Below are 16,222 nucleotides of genomic sequence, written 5' to 3'. Positions count from 1 at the left end.
ATAGTAACAACAATCTTTATTAGGTTAGGCAACTAAAAGTTTCTGAAAATTGACAAAATAACATCTTGAAATATGACATGTGCAACAACAATTTATCATCCCAAAAATATGCTTCTTCCATACAATTAAAAATTCATACCTTTTTGTTCCTTCTATAGGACTTAATTTGACAAGCAAAAAACTCTATTTGTTTTTAACGTCGATTGACAAATATTCTTTCAATTTCTCGCATATACAATTTTGAGCACAATTCCACGTCGCCTTTCTGGCTTTTTTTTTCTTAATTTCAACGTTAATTTGTATTAGAAAATAGTCTCATTTGCTGCCAACACTTTTTTACTTTTGAACAAAATTACTAAATTTGGACAATTCTTTGATTTATCTCAACATTTTCATTTATTTGATTACCTGTAGAGTTTATTTATGTTGGAGGCCGACAGTTCTTGTTTTAAGTAAAATTCTGTTTGTATTTTATAAAAGACTTCAGAAATTCTTTTGTCTGTTTCAGATGGAATCAGGAGAAACGTTATTTATGGACCAGCGTTTTGTTCGGAGGGCTTAGCATGCTGGCAAAGGAAACTGGGATAACAGTGTTTCCTCTAAACTTGGTGTTTGACATGTATCTTTCTTGGCCAAGCATAAAAGAGTAAGTATCCATAAACTAAAAGTCGGTGGAAATATATCTTTTCTGTTTATTACATGTATTAACTGCGCTGTTTTGTACAAATCCTAAATAAAATCCTTTTAAGTAAAAAATTAATCAATTTGACGAGTTATTTGCAGGTTGAATGATTGAAACAAAGAATAACGCAGGCTCGGGTAACTTTTAACAAATCGAAATTACTCATTCGCTCGTGATTAGTTAATTTAGAAATTCGAAGACGATTACCAAAGGTATATGTTTGAAGCACAGTTCTGTATGAGTATAAAGCATGGACAGTGGGAGTTAAAGAAAAGAAAAGTTACAGACATTTGAATTGTAGTTTTATAGGAGGAGGTTAAAAGTACTGTGGATATAATAAGTTAGAAATGAGAATGTTTCAGAATTAGTATGAAAATAAATCAAGAAACAATATGCGTGATAAGTTGGTAGGACACCTTCTCAGACATGCCGAGCTAGTTAGGGATATGTTGCAAGCAGATAAAAAAGTTAAGAGGGATAGAGGTAAATCTGAGTTAGACAATGTTAAAAAATAGAGTCATCTAGAGATGTTGGTAATTTGGAGAAATACAAAAATTTGCTTGAGATAGGAAGAAGTGAAAGTGTTTGCCCAATTAATTTTCAGTCTGAAGACCTTATGATGATAATATAATCAAAACCGTTCAAGAGATGCTTATCAGTAACAAAAAGAGATTCTTGTTTGAAACTTCTATACTTCTAGAAATTAAAGAGGTATGTTTACAGAAAATATTTTCCATTTTACCTAATGTGCATTATTTCTTCTTTATTTTAAATGAAATAACTTATTTTTTACAATTCCATAATTTTGTAATTCAGTATTCATGATGGTTAATTCAAGCTTTTGGATTTGCAAAATACAACTTAAGGGCCATTTTCACGTTTTATTTCACTATTTTGTATGATTTAATCAACAGAATGTAAAATGCTGATTGGATTATATCATGACGGTATTAGTTATATTTATCATTAGAAGTACCTTAACTGGAACCAAATGTAAAAAATAGTTGCTCACGGTGACTCCTAATTTTCATCGCTGCGTTCAAAATAGTCACATTAAGAATGTGTACATCAATCCCAACTTTTTCTCCCATGAATCCATGCATCTTTGAAAATCAACTTTCGTTCAGGACTTTCTGAAATTCTGTCTGAATCTATTCAGTAACATTAAAGCGGCTCTGGAAAATCGCAGGAGACAAGGCCAGGATATAGGGAGTATACAGAATAATTGTAATCTTTATGAAAGTTAGGAATTTTTGAACAAAAAGCCATATGTGGACGGGCACGTTATAATGGTGGAGAAACCAATATTTGCTTGTACATTTACCTAAAACTTTACGCGAAACGTTTTCACACAGATGCCATAATCCACAGTAAAAAACTGAGCATGGACTGTTTAATTTGGAGATAATAATTCGTTGTGAACATAAACCCTTAAAGTTAAAAAATCTATCAACATTGACTTGATATGGTACCTTGCAGACTTTTAGTGTTTATAATAGACTCATTTCAACTCAACCCTTTCCTTGAAAATTCGGCAACTAAGAATTAAAATCTCATCGCTTTAGTCTAAACGACTTTTTGTACGAGACTTAGTGTGATTTAGGACGTGGTGGGGGTTATTTTTAATGGAAAGCCCTCTAGAACAAGAACGTGAGCCTTTAAAAGGTTTGGGCATACATTGACGAGACGAGTCCGGGCCGTGTACTTTTCTCGTTCCGTAGACGACGAGGTGACACTGTATGTATGACTCTCTCGGGCGTTTATTACTCTTAACTCATTAATAAGTAGCATGCACTTTGGTATGTCCAAAAGTCCGAATATGTTTTCGATTTTCACAAATACACATTTAGCTGTTGTAAGTATATGTAAAAGGTTAAACTAAATCGGTCATGAAACAGATCAATAACAAAAAGCTCGCATAAATAGGTTTCAGAGGCACGTTTTAGAATCGATAAAAGGTCATCGATCGATATACTTTTGACGTGCTCGTTAGACCAAATAAGACCAAAATTGTCAATCCACATCTGGTTTTTTCAATAAATTACGGTCCAACAATTTAATGTGTTGTTATTAATTTGGTTGTCGATTGAGTTGGACAAGTAGATAGAGAAGTGCAGAAGTTAGCAGCAATATTAGGAGATGGTGACATACATACTGCCGTAACTTGAAAACTATAAAAGTCTTGATGACATTTCTCGATTTATCAGCTAGATAGATATGTCTAACAAGTTATTAAAGCGTTTTAGAAGTCAACTCGCCAGCTGGCAAAAGAACCAAGTAATATCGATCCTGCTGAAGTTCGAATTCTGTCACCATGTAAAATATGTTGTGCAAGTTGTCAAACCACTTTGTGAATTATCGAGAGTATTTAGTTTTAGTGCCGATAGGGAGTATCAAAACCGCTTGTAATGAAAAATAATTTCCATTCGTCTTTCTTTTTTTACTATTTTATACTTTGATAACATTCCTTATTAATGTTGCAGTCTTTTCAACAATTTAATATCTATTTATTTATTTATTCAGTTACACGTGTATAAAAACCCAATTACAAAAATATACATTTGTTTCATAAACTATAAAGCGCTAGGTAAAATATTATAAATTGAACAATATTAAGTCAACAGTTTAATATTTCTCAATAATTTAGCAAAAATATAACTAATAGATAAAGTTATCCTAAAGCACAGCATTGAAATAACCATTAGCACAGCAGTATCACTCAGTCAATCAAAATCTGTCACATTTGTTACCTTGCTCTTGAATGTGGACATGCTTAAGTCAGTGAAAGAAGTAACGGCATCTAATCCCAACTAAATAAACTCATCGGACAACCTATTTACTATTGATTTAAATTGGAAATCAGATGTAGAAATCATTGTTGAAAATTTGGTAAGTTGTCACTCTTAATTGTTCACTAGGTCTTTTCACTATGAAAGAGTTCCGCAGTTCAACAGATAATATTTTTTTGTCATAAGCTTAAATAAGAACAGCATATCACTATGTATTCTACAATTATGATCGTAGATGGTAGATTGAGTCCCAATAATTTAATTTAATTTATTCACCACCGCAAAATAATACAGAAAAATAATAAAAATAAATCATACATTTATACAAAATTATAGCGAGATTCATGGTTAAAATTATAAGAAAGTGAAGTAAGTTGCCAGCAAGGAGGCACTACACATGCCCGTACACTGACGTTGTGTAATTAAGAAACTTAAAATAGCTTAAAAACTAGATTGAAATTTGGTAGTAAGCATACATATCAATTTAAATTATTATGAAGCTTATATATAAAAAAAAAGAAAGGAATGTTAATTTGGAATGTTATATGTCTATAAATTTTTACACCAATTTTTTAGTTCACCGTTTAATGTTTTAAGCGAATCTGGTAAAGCATTAAATGTAGTAGTAGCTACATGTTTGTATCGGCATTTACCACTATTTAATTTGCAATTCGGTAATGAAATACTTTTGTTTCTAGTTACACTTTTACTGGTCAAATATTTTTCCTGTAATGGACTATATTCATAGGTTACACATTTAAATATGTAGTCTTGTTCTATTTTTAACGGTCTAATTTCAATTTTTACTTCTTCCAAATTTTTTTTAAAAATTATTTTAAGTAATCGCTTTTGTAAAGACTGTAGAGGACCCAGTACATTTTTATAAGCAGGTCCCCAGACCAAGATGCCGTAAGTTGCTGTGTTGTGGAAAAGAGCATAATAAACATTTAATAATTGACTAGTGTTTAGTAAATATCTAAGTCAATGAAAAACGTACAACAGGTATTTTGTTTTTTTTATAATGCTACTTATATGAATATCCCAACGTAATTTACTGTCTAACTTATGTCCTAGATAACCGATCTCAGTTTTCCTACTAATGTCAGTTCCATCAACTGTTACTAAAAGTCTAAGGGTACTGAGTCCTCATATTTACCAAAAGTCATGAAAGAAGTTTTTTTAATATTTGTTGCCAGTTTGTTCATATAGAACCAGTAAAATATTATTTCAAGTTTAGCTGTCATTACTTTATGCAAGTCAAACCAAGTGATTGAGCTACAAAGTATCGCTGTGTCGTCGGCAAAGCATGAAATTCCTTCTACCTGAGTAAGCAGAGAGTTTATGTATATTAGGAATAATAAGGGTCCAAGTATAGTACCTTGCGGCACTCCAATATTGACAATTTGATAGTCACTAGTAGTGCCATTTACTATTGTTTTTATGTGTCTGTTAAGCAGATAGTTTTTGAATAATTTCAGTGAAATTCCGCGTATTCCACATCCTTCCAGCTTACTCAGTAGTAATTTGTGATTGACACAATCAAAAGCCTTTCGTACATCTATAAAAGCAGCCGCACATGGTCGTGACATATCAAGTTTTTTGGAAATATATTCATTAAGTACAGCAAGAGCATCAGTGCAGCCTTTATTTTTTTGAAATCCATACTGGTTATCCGATATTAATTTATTTATAATTAAAAATTTGTATAGTCTATTGAATATTAGTTTCTCAAAAATTTTTGCAAAATTAGAAATCAGTGATATAGGTCTATAATTAGAGGTATCATGTTTGTCTCCTCCCTTGTGTACAGGCACAACATCTGCATATTTGAAGTGTTCAGGGAAATGTCCCATCTCTATACATTTATTAAATATCCTGCTTAGTGGATAAGCTAGATATCTTCCTAGCTTCTTAATAATACTAGCATGAATCCTATCAACTCCACCTATTTTATCCTTCAATGAATTAATTATATTAAGTATCTCTGTTTCATTGCACGGTTCTAAGAATATAGTTTTATTATACTGAATTTCTTTTTTTAGTTTTGGTTTTGTGATTGGTTCTTGTATACTGTTCACTGTCTCTAAACCTATGACACTAAAATATTTATTAAAAGCATTAGCAATTTCAAGTGAATTTTCAATTCTTTGATTACCAGTTGCATCGTATATATAATTAATATTCTCGTTTTTTATAAAGGTCCATAATTTCTTAGTATCAGCTGTAGCAATTTTTTTACTTTCATATGCATTCTTAGCTTTGTGTAACAGTTTTTTTAGAGTCTTAGTGTAATTTTTATAGTTATAGAAATTCACTTTATTATTGATGTCATTTTTTCAAATTTTATATAACTTTTCTTTAGTTTTGCATGATTTTGCTATTCCACTAGTTATCCAAGTTTTTCTTATTTTATTATGGTTTTTATTATGCTCACTCTGCGATTTACCTAAACAATTATTTACCTTATCAATTAGCATTCCAAGTAACATATCAACATTATCATCTTCCATATCACTATCAGTAACAAACCATTCTACCATACTAGCAGCTTTCATTAACTTAGTATGATCAACACTTAATATATTACTTTTCTTATCACAATTTATATCTAATTTACAGATTAAGGGAAAATGATCAGTTATTTTTTCATTTAACTTATAAATCGCTACATCTATACTAAACTTTACATAAATATGATCTATACATGAACCCTCATTATCATTTGTACCTGTAGTCCTTGTTATTCCCAGAACTCCAGGGATATAGCCTTTTTCAAGGAAGTTAAACTGGTAATTATGTGAAAGAGACTCATCCACCAACAAATCAATATTCATATCTCCCATTATTATATGATGATCATTTATATCACTCTTTTGTAGAAATGCATCCAAATCCTGTACGAATTCAAAGTCCTTGTAATCAAAGCATCTATATATGCCTGATACTTTTATCTTGTAATTTCCACACCAGAGTTGCACAGATATGACTTTCAATTTATTTATTTCTTCAATTTCAGTTTTGTGATTTATCCTGTCATTTACATATACGACTACCCCATCCGCTTTATTAATGAAACTTTCATTAACATATACTTTGTAGTGTTCAATGTTTAAAAAAATACTAGTACTCGTTGACAACCAAGCCTCTGTACACACTATAACATCTGGTTGCACCTTAAATTCATTTGTAAGAACCTCAAGACCAAGTTTATTTGCACTAACACTTCTGATATTAACCATAAGAATTTGCAGGCCCTCACAGTTTATACATCTTGAATACTCAGTTGCATTTTCACATTTATATTCTTCTTGTAATACTTCTTGGTAATCAATGCAGTACATTATTTTTATGTATTAAAAAAATCCAAATTAGGTTGCAGTGGGTAATCCGTTTCTGTAATAACTCTACTGAGTAGTCTTTTGAAAGTTGCACATTTTTTAACTTCACTAGCTTTGTGATTGTCATTTAGAGATAAGCCATATCTTTCGTTTGCCTCCATACAGAGAGTGCACTTAAAATTGTTTTGATTTCTAACTGTACATCGACTTGTTTCATGATCCTCGGCACATATTGCGCATCTTACTGGATTGTCACATTTATTTTTACTATGGAAATATTTACAGCACTTTTTACACCTTGATAGATTATACTCATCATAGATTTTGCATCTCTGCCACCCTATATACACAAAACCTTTAGCCATTAACGACAGGTATGCATTACTTTTCACTTTAATTATTACACTAGTCAGTCCATTTGCGTTAGGTTTGAATATATGATTTATTCTTACATCTCTATCTACAATGTCATTCTTATCACAGAGTTCTTTTAATAGTTCATCTTTATCCATACCATCAGACGTATTCACTCCTATGATCTTGAGTAGGGGATTCTTATGCTTTTTCAAGTCAACTTTAGCATTTTTTATAATAGTTAGTTCATTTGCTAGATGCCCAACTTGTTCGTTAGTATCACATTGCAGTACAATCTTTTTATTGTTTACTTTCTTCAGGAAGTTGACCTTAAGTTTATTTTCCCTCAGTTNGGGATTCTTATGCTTTTTCAAGTCAACTTTAGCATTTTTTATAATAGTTAGTTCATTTGCTAGATGCCCAACTTGTTCGTTAGTATCACATTGCAGTACAATCTTTTTATTGTTTACTTTCTTCAGGAAGTTGACCTTAAGTTTATATTCCCTCAGTTTTGTTTTGACTTGAGTTAATATTTCATCAGTTTCTTCATGTTTATCATTTTTAATTACTATTTCAGTCATTTTTTCTTTCGGTCTTGTAAACATTTTATTAGGCATACTGGTATGTCCTCTTACTGCATGAGCATAAGAGCTTTTCTGCTGTATCAGTTCAATATGTTGTTCTAGGAGATCATGTTTGCTCTTCTGTTCCTTATTTAGCTCTATCAATATACGATTTTTTTCTTTTAAATTATCTATTTCGGTTTGATTTGATTTGAGTTCAATTGATTTAATCTGTTTATTTCAGCCTTGAGACATTGACTTTCTTTTTTGTAGTATTCTTTTCTCTCCTGCGCTGACAACAAATCATTATTCCATTTATCCAGTACATTTACTAATTTACACACAATATCTTGAGATCCCTGATTTAATTTGATGTATTTTGCTAGTTTGGACGTTAGTTCATCATTGCACCCGCAAATTACAAATGTTCCACCAACTCCTTGTATTTTTTTTTCTTTCTGCACAACTAATTTGAAATACTGAACTACACAACAGGCAAACACAAACTCCCGATTTTTGTTTATCTTTGCAACACTTAAATTGTATCGGAGACGGCAACGAACCTAGCTCTACATCTGCCGCCATTTTTATAAATAATACACTGCTTTAATTTATATTGAATCTTGATCATACTCCTACAGAAGGAAATAGCACAGCACTTTTTAGTACTTACTTCCATTCCATTATAGAACCACTTGCACAGTCTTGATGCATCTTCCCGAAGTCCCTGACAGTCATTTAAGATATCCAATTTTTTAAGAACTTTTAGGTCATCTGCAAACTCCAAAATATTGGAATTTAGTACAACAGAGGATACATTAATGTATAATAAGAACAGCAGGGACCCACAGCGGGATCCCTGCGGGACACCTGGTATTACACCAAAAACGTTGGATATATAACCGCCTAAGATCACACGTGAGGACCGTTCTCTTGGAAACGGAAACAACCAATTAAGCAATAACCCTGTAACAGCATAACATTGGAGCTTATCGATAAGGAGATCATAGTTGACTGTGTCAAATGCTTTTGTCATATTCATATAGATCACATCAACCTGATTCCTATTCATTAGTGTTGAGATAAATCAAAGAATTGTTTAAATTTAGTAATTCTCTTCTAAATTGTCACATGTCAATTCTGCCTAATCTAAAAACGTTGTTATTATTAATCAAGTATTGTATGAAATTGTTTTTTGGCAGTTGTTAATGTTTACTTAGAAACTAGACGAAATGTATTTTTCTTGATTCGACAGTTATTTAGTTGTAAATTAATTTTGTAACTTTTTACAAAATAAAATTCTTTTTACATCGAAAGTTATTCTTGGAGATACCACGGATATAATACCAACAGGTTATGGGCCCAGAAAGTGGTGAAATTTCATCTCCAAGGAAAAGTCTGTGAAAGCTCAAATTGAAAGGCAGATCTGAGCAAGAACGTCGCAAGTCAGTATTTTTTTGAATTTTTAAAAGTCAAGTCAAGAGGTAAAAATGGACACTGTAAAATCACAACTCGTCATGCTGAGTCAAAACTCACAAGGAGTAGTAAACTATGTGCCGTGGAGGTTAAAATTAGATGCTGTTTTGAGAACCAAGAAGTTGTATGATGTTGCAACCGGAGTCAAGGTCAAGCCGGAAGGAGCTGAAAATGTCGCTGCAGTCATTGAATGGAATGAAAAAGACATGGAGGCTCTGCAACTAATAGTATTGAATGTCAGTGATCAAATCGCATATAAAATTGCAAATTGCAAAACGGCAAGAGCAATGTTGGACAGACTAGTTTGCTTGTACGGCACGAAGACAGAGATGAACATGGAAGTTTTGAGACAGAAACTTTTCACATGTACATACGATGAAAGCAAATCGGTGGCCGAAAACTGCATGGAAGTTATGTCCATAGGTGATGAACTAACCAACGGTGGTGAACCTGTGCCGGAATCATGGATGATGACCAGAATTCTGAAAATGTTGCCAGTGAGACTTGCTCATTTTCGTACATCGTGGGATAACGTGCCAGCAGCCGACAAGAGCCTGACCACCATGATCGAAAGACTGAGACTCGAAGATGATCGTCAACGCGATGAGACAGGTGAATTGGAAGTAAGTTTCAGCAATGCACTTCTCGTGAAGAAAAATAAAAAGCATCAAGGAAAATCACAAAACAAGACTGAGAAGGGACAATTGATCTGTTACAAGTGTGGATACAAGTGTGGACTAAAAGGACACTTTAAAAAGGACTGCCAGAACAAACCCTGTGCCAAATACTTGGCATACTGCAAGAAAACTTACAAGTGCAACTCGTGTGGACAGAAAGGCCATTTCGCAAAAGAATGTACTCCTGGGTGACAGCCAGCTTGAAGACGACTGACCTGGAGAACAACTTGAACAATCCAGAGGAACATATGTCAGCCTGGTATCAAGACAGTGGCGCAACGCAACACATGACATCGCGTCGAGAATGGTTCAACGAATACACTGAACTGAGCAACCCTGCGTCTGTTCTCCTGGAAAATTCAACTGAAATAGATGGTGTGGCAGTCGGGACAGTGGAGTTAGAAGCTTTTGACGGAAAAGAGTGGTATCCAGTTGTTCTGACAAATGTCTTACATGTACCTCAATTGAAATACAATTTATTTTCTGTGAGTCACATGCTTGATCGAGGATACAAGATGAAATCGGACAAAGAAAAATTAGAGTTTGTATCTGCTGATCAGGGAACAACTGTTGGACTGGCGAAACGAACTGGAAACCTGTACAAGATGATGCTGAGGAAGAAAAAGGAGCAACTGAGTTTGGCGGCAGTGTCAATTCGAATTTGGCATGAAAGATTAGCTCATCAAAACGTGAAGTACGTACGACAGGCATTGGACAAGAAAGGAATCAAGTACTTGGACGACTGGAACAATTACTTATGTACAGGCTGTGCGTACGGTAAGCAGCACCGTGGCTCTCATCCCCTCGACCAGAAGACATCAAGCCAACCACTGTAGTTAGTCCACGTGGACATGGGAGAGATGGATGAACGCTCGCTAGGTGGCTCTAAATATTTTCTTCTATTTAAGGATGATTTCTCGCACTTCCGAACTGTTTTCTTTATGAAAACAAAAGACGAGGCACCTGAAAAACTGGAAACATTCGTGAAGATGGCAGAGAATCAACTGGGAAGAAAATTGAAAGTACTCAGATCCGACCAAGGAAAATAAATCAAAAATGCAAAGACAAGAAAGTTTCTTGATGATCGGGGCGTCTTTCACACACACTCGAATGTGAATACACCGCAACAAAATGGGCGTATTGAACGTCAAATGAGGACCATCAAGGAAGCAGCAATAACAGCTTTACTTGCAGCAAACCTGGACTCAAAACTTTGGGCCGAGGCGATTTACTACGCAGTATTTACAATAAACCAGACTGGCACCAGTACAGTGAAAGGAAAGTCACCGGCAGAATTGTGGTATGGAAGACAGATCGACTTGAACAAGCTGAAGACTTTTGGATGTGAATGCTACGTATTGATTCAAGACCACCAGAGAGGCAAAATGGACCCGAAGTCAGAGAAGGGGTATTTTGTAGGCTACGACGTGGAGTCACCAAGTTATAGAGTGTATCTCCCACGCACCCAGAAAATCATCAGCTCTGGAAATGTGAAGTTCGATGAAGAAAACGAAAGAAGTCGAACTGAAGTTGAGACTGTGGCAACTGACAGGCAAATTGAAGTCAAGACCGAAGAGCAAGAAGAAAGTAAAAATGAAGAAGAAGAGCCACTCTCAGACNTAGCTTTGTGATTGTCATTTAGAGATAAGCCATATCTTTCGTTTGCCTCCCTACAGAGAGTGCACTTAAAATTGTTTTGATTTCTAACTGTACATCGACTTGTTTCATGATCCTCGGCACATATTGCGCATCTTACTGGATTGTCACATTTATTTTTACTATGGAAATATTTACAGCACTTTTTACACCTTGATAGATTATACTCATCATAGATTTTGCATCTCTGCCACCCTATATAAACAAAACCTTTAGCCATTAACGACAGGTATGCATTACATTTCACTTCAATTATTACACTAGTCAGTCCATTTGTGTTAGGTTTGAATATATGATTTATTCTTAGATCTCTACCTACAATGTCATTCTTATCACAGAGTTCTTTTAATAGTTCATCTTTATCCATACCATCTGACGTATTCACTCCTTTGATCTTGAGTAGGGGATTCTTATGCTTTTTCAAGTCAACTTTAGCATTTTTTATAATAGTTCATTTGCTAGATGCCCAACTTGTTCGTTAGTATCACATTGCAGTACAATATTTTTATTGTTTACTTTCTTCAGGAAGTTGACCTTAACTTTATTTTCCCTCGGTTTTGTTTTGACTTGAGTTAATATTTCATCAATTTCTTCATGTTTATCACTTTTAATTACTATTTCAGTCATTTTTTCTTTCGGACTTGTAAACATTTTATTAGGCATACTGGTATGTCCTCTTACTGCATGAGCATAAGAGCTTTTCTGCTTTATCAGTTCAATATGTTGTTCTAGGAGATCATTTTTGCTCTTCTGTTCCTTATTTAGCTCTATCAATATAAGATTCTTTTCTTTTAAATTATCTATTTCGGTTTGATTATTTTCATTAATATTTTCAGTTTGATTTGAGTTCAATTGATTTAATCTGTTTATTTCAGCCTTGAGACATTGACTTTCTTTTTTGTAGTATTCTTTTCTCTCCTGTGCTGACAACAAATCATTATTGCATTTATCCAGTACATTTACTAATTTACACACAATATCTTGAGATCTCTGATTTAATCTGATGTATTTTGCTAGTTTGGACGTTAGTTCATCATTGCACCCACAAATTACAAATATTCCACCAACTCCTTGTATTTTTTTTTCTTTCTGCACAACTAATATGAAATACTGAACTACACAACAGGCAAACACAAACTCCCGATTTTTGTTTATCTTTGCAACACTTAAATTGTATCGGAGACGGCAACGAACCTAGCTCTACATCTGCCGCCATTTTTATAAATAATACACTGCTTTAATTTATATTGAATCTTGATCATACTCCTACAGAAGGAAATAGCACAGCACTTTTTAGTACTTACTTCCATTCCATTATAGAACCACTTGCACAGTCTTGATGCATCTTCCCGAAGTCCCTGACAGTCATTTAAGATATCCAATTTTTTAAGAACTTTTAGGTCATCTGCAAACTCCAAAATATTGGAATTTAGTACAACAGAGGATACATTAATGTATAATAAGAACAGCAGGGACCCACAGCGGGATCCCTGCGGGACACCTGGTATTACACCAAAAACGTTGGATATATAACCGCCTAAGATCACACGTGAGGACCGTTCTCTTGGAAACGGAAACAACCAATTAAGCAATAACCCTGTAACAGCATAACATTGGAGCTTATCGATAAGGAGATCATAGTTGACTGTGTCAAATGCTTTTGTCATATTCATATAGATCACATCAACCTGATTCCTATTCATTAGTGTTGAGATAAATCAAAGAATTGTTTAAATTTAGTAATTCTCTTCTAAATTGTCACATGTCAATTCTGCCTAATCTAAAAACGTTGTTATTATTAATCAAGTATTGTATGAAATTGTTTTTTGGCAGTTGTTAATGTTTACTTAGAAACTAGACGAAATGTAATTTTCTTGATTCGACAGTTATTTAGTTGTAAATTAATTTTGTAACTTTTTACAAAATAAAATTCTTTCTACATCGAAAGTTATTCTTGGAGATACCACGGATATAATACCAACAATTAGTGACCTTGACACAAACTCTGTATAAACAGCAAGGTTTGTTTCAGTTGATCTCTTGCTAATGAAACCATGCTGTCGATAATCGATGAACTTTTCGAGAAAATTATATAATGTAGCATTAACTAAGGCATCAAGAATCTTTGCAAACACAGGTACTCTGGATATAGGACGGTAGTTGCTGGCCAAAGATGAGTCACCACCTTTAAAAACAGGAGTAACAAACGACTCCTTCTATTTACTTGGGAATATATCCTTGTCCAATGATCGGTTGTACAACTTGAACAATGGAGCAAGTAGTTGTTTGGCACATTTCTTGACAAAGATGAACTGAACTGAGAGTATATTTAGTTGAGGAAGATAAGCAATTTACTAAATGGCAATATTCAAGCTCAAGAGTTGAATGGCGCCATCACTCATGTTCCATACATAACCCGACAAATTGAAGTCTCCCATTACTACATGATGAGCATTTGGATAAATAGTAATAAATGTTGCTGCTAAGTATTTCATCCACAAACATCTATGTTGAATGAGAGTAAACATCCTTATCAACTGTTTAGAAAGGAGGCAAGTATTCCATTGTAAAAACAAGTATCTCAATGCCATAATCAATCACAACTCAAGATGGAAGTTACAACTTTGTATCACTTTATATGAACATTATTCTTTTATTAGCATAATTAGGCCTCCTCCTCTTACTTTCCCTGTTTCACCAAGGTTTCTATCACACCTCATGGTAAAGTACACATTGAAAATAATTTCATCTTCACCAACAGAATCATCAAACCAGGTTTCACACAACCATACTACATCAATTGGTGTGGAGGTTGATAGCAATGCATTTCTAAAACTAGGAATCTTATTTTTTTTTTAACTGCGCACATTTTGATAATCGCACTTAATGGTCATTAAACTAACTATTCGTCCAGAGACTAAGCTTGAGATTTTTTTGGTTTTTTTGTTTAAGTGATGTTTTTTTTAGTATTCACTAATAATTTTTGCACGTATTGTAAGTTTGGTCTTTTTGTCGTAGGTTAATGAGGAAGATATTTTTAATTTTTAGCTTCCTTTCAAAAATTTCATCCATTACCTTACTTTCAATAGAGGCGTTACTAAGTCATTTTTATCCAACATTGTTTTTCTTGCATCATTTTCATCTTTCAGTTTTTCATCAAATTGTGTCATCTGATCCTTAAGTTTTCAATTTCAGACTGTGTATTTGTTATGTTGCTATCATTTCATTGTTTGATTTTGTAATATATTTTTCGATAGACAATTTGGTTGTTGAAGGGGAGACAGGTCTTATTATCATGTTTTGCTTTGCAGGAGATAAACATTTTTCAAAAGATCCATCTTCTCTCGGTACAGCTCTGGGAGCGCAAGATGGGTGATAATAAACATTATGCATGCAAAAAATACTCATACTATTGAGGTTATCTATTTCAGTCACCTTTTATTTATAACTTAAATAAGCAAAAATACTAAACAATACATGAGACACGTGTTTACGTTTCTATCCACCTAACACACCATCTATTTGAACAAATTTTAACTACTTATATAATCAATAAGTGCGTCCTTATTGTACTTTCTATCTTTTTAAAGTGAAACTTCGATATAGACGGGGTATTACGATTTTTTCTGTCACGAAAAAGCGTTACAGTCGTGTGAAGGGGGTAGACAGTATATCGCGTGGAGAGAACCTGCACCGGCGGCGAGAGAGAAAGGCTGGTAGCGGCGGAGAGAGAAAGTAATGGCTATATTAGATGGATATAATGCGCAGCCACAAGGAGAGCGGGGAGTCCGCTAGAGTCCCGGCGGCGTTTGCTGTGCTCAGCTGCTGTTTTCGTACTTCTGCTCTCCACGTGACTTAGCATCATTGCCTCTATTTGCGGTCTGTGTAAAAATCAAGTCATAATTTGCAGTACACATTATGAAAACGAAATGTGTGTTGGGACACACAGTAGAAGTGAAACGTCAACGGACAAGTGGGAAAACGAATGGCAACGGACAAGTGGTAAAACGAATCGCAATAAAATTTGCGGACAGGGTTTCAAATAGGACAAGTACATTAACAATCTGCCCCCGTAAAATTTGAAGTAAAAATTTTGTCTGGTTTTCAAATTGGAGAAGTACATTAAGAATCTGCCCGTAAAATTTGAAGTAAAAATTTTGTCTGGTTTTCAAATTGGAGAAGTACATTAAGAATCTGCCTGTAAAATTTGAAGTAAAAATTTTGTCTGGTTTTCAAATAGGACAAGTACATTAACAATCTGCCTGTAAAACCTGAAGTAAAAATTTTGTCCGGTTTTCAAATAGGACAAATACATTAATAATCTGCCTGTAAAACTTGAAGTAATAATTTTGTTGCCATTCGTTTTTCCACTTGTCCGTTGGAGTTTCACTTCTACGATGTGTCCCAGCACACATTTCGTGTTTTTAATGTTTTATTCTTTTTTTTGAAATTGTCCTGCAAAAGAGATCCTATTTAAACTAATATTGGAAGAAAGGAAATTTTTAGTGTCTGCCTGAAACCAGCAGAAGACATTGAAGACGTATCAATATTTTGTCGTTTTTAAGAGGTTTCATCAAATTTTATTCCTATATGCATAATTATTTTTCTAACAACATTAGAGTTACATAGAGGGTTCCGTTAATCTTGTAGGAATCTTGCATCATTCAAAAATTAACAACTGAAAATA

General features: G+C 33.8%; 1 protein-coding gene across 1 annotated transcript in view; it reads left to right on the top strand.

Annotated features, from left to right (window-relative positions):
• The first annotated feature begins 423 nt into the window (after nucleotides 1-423).
• The window catches only part of LOC108737620 (transmembrane and TPR repeat-containing protein 1-like), a 254,778-nt gene continuing 238,979 nt past the window's right edge, over nucleotides 424-16,222 (top strand). Inside the window, exons 1-2 of the mRNA XM_025977791.1 lie at nucleotides 424-452; nucleotides 509-646. Of these exons, the coding sequence (XP_025833576.1) occupies nucleotides 424-452; nucleotides 509-646 (167 nt within the window). The remainder of the gene's footprint in view (nucleotides 453-508; nucleotides 647-16,222) is intronic.

The sequence above is a fragment of the Agrilus planipennis genome, unplaced genomic scaffold (assembly GCF_000699045.2).
Source record: "Agrilus planipennis isolate EAB-ADULT unplaced genomic scaffold, Apla_2.0 scaffold87, whole genome shotgun sequence".
Lineage (NCBI taxonomy): Eukaryota > Metazoa > Arthropoda > Insecta > Coleoptera > Buprestidae > Agrilus > Agrilus planipennis.
The sequence above is the reverse complement of the archived record's forward strand: the minus strand, read 5'-3'. Positions and strand labels throughout refer to the sequence as shown.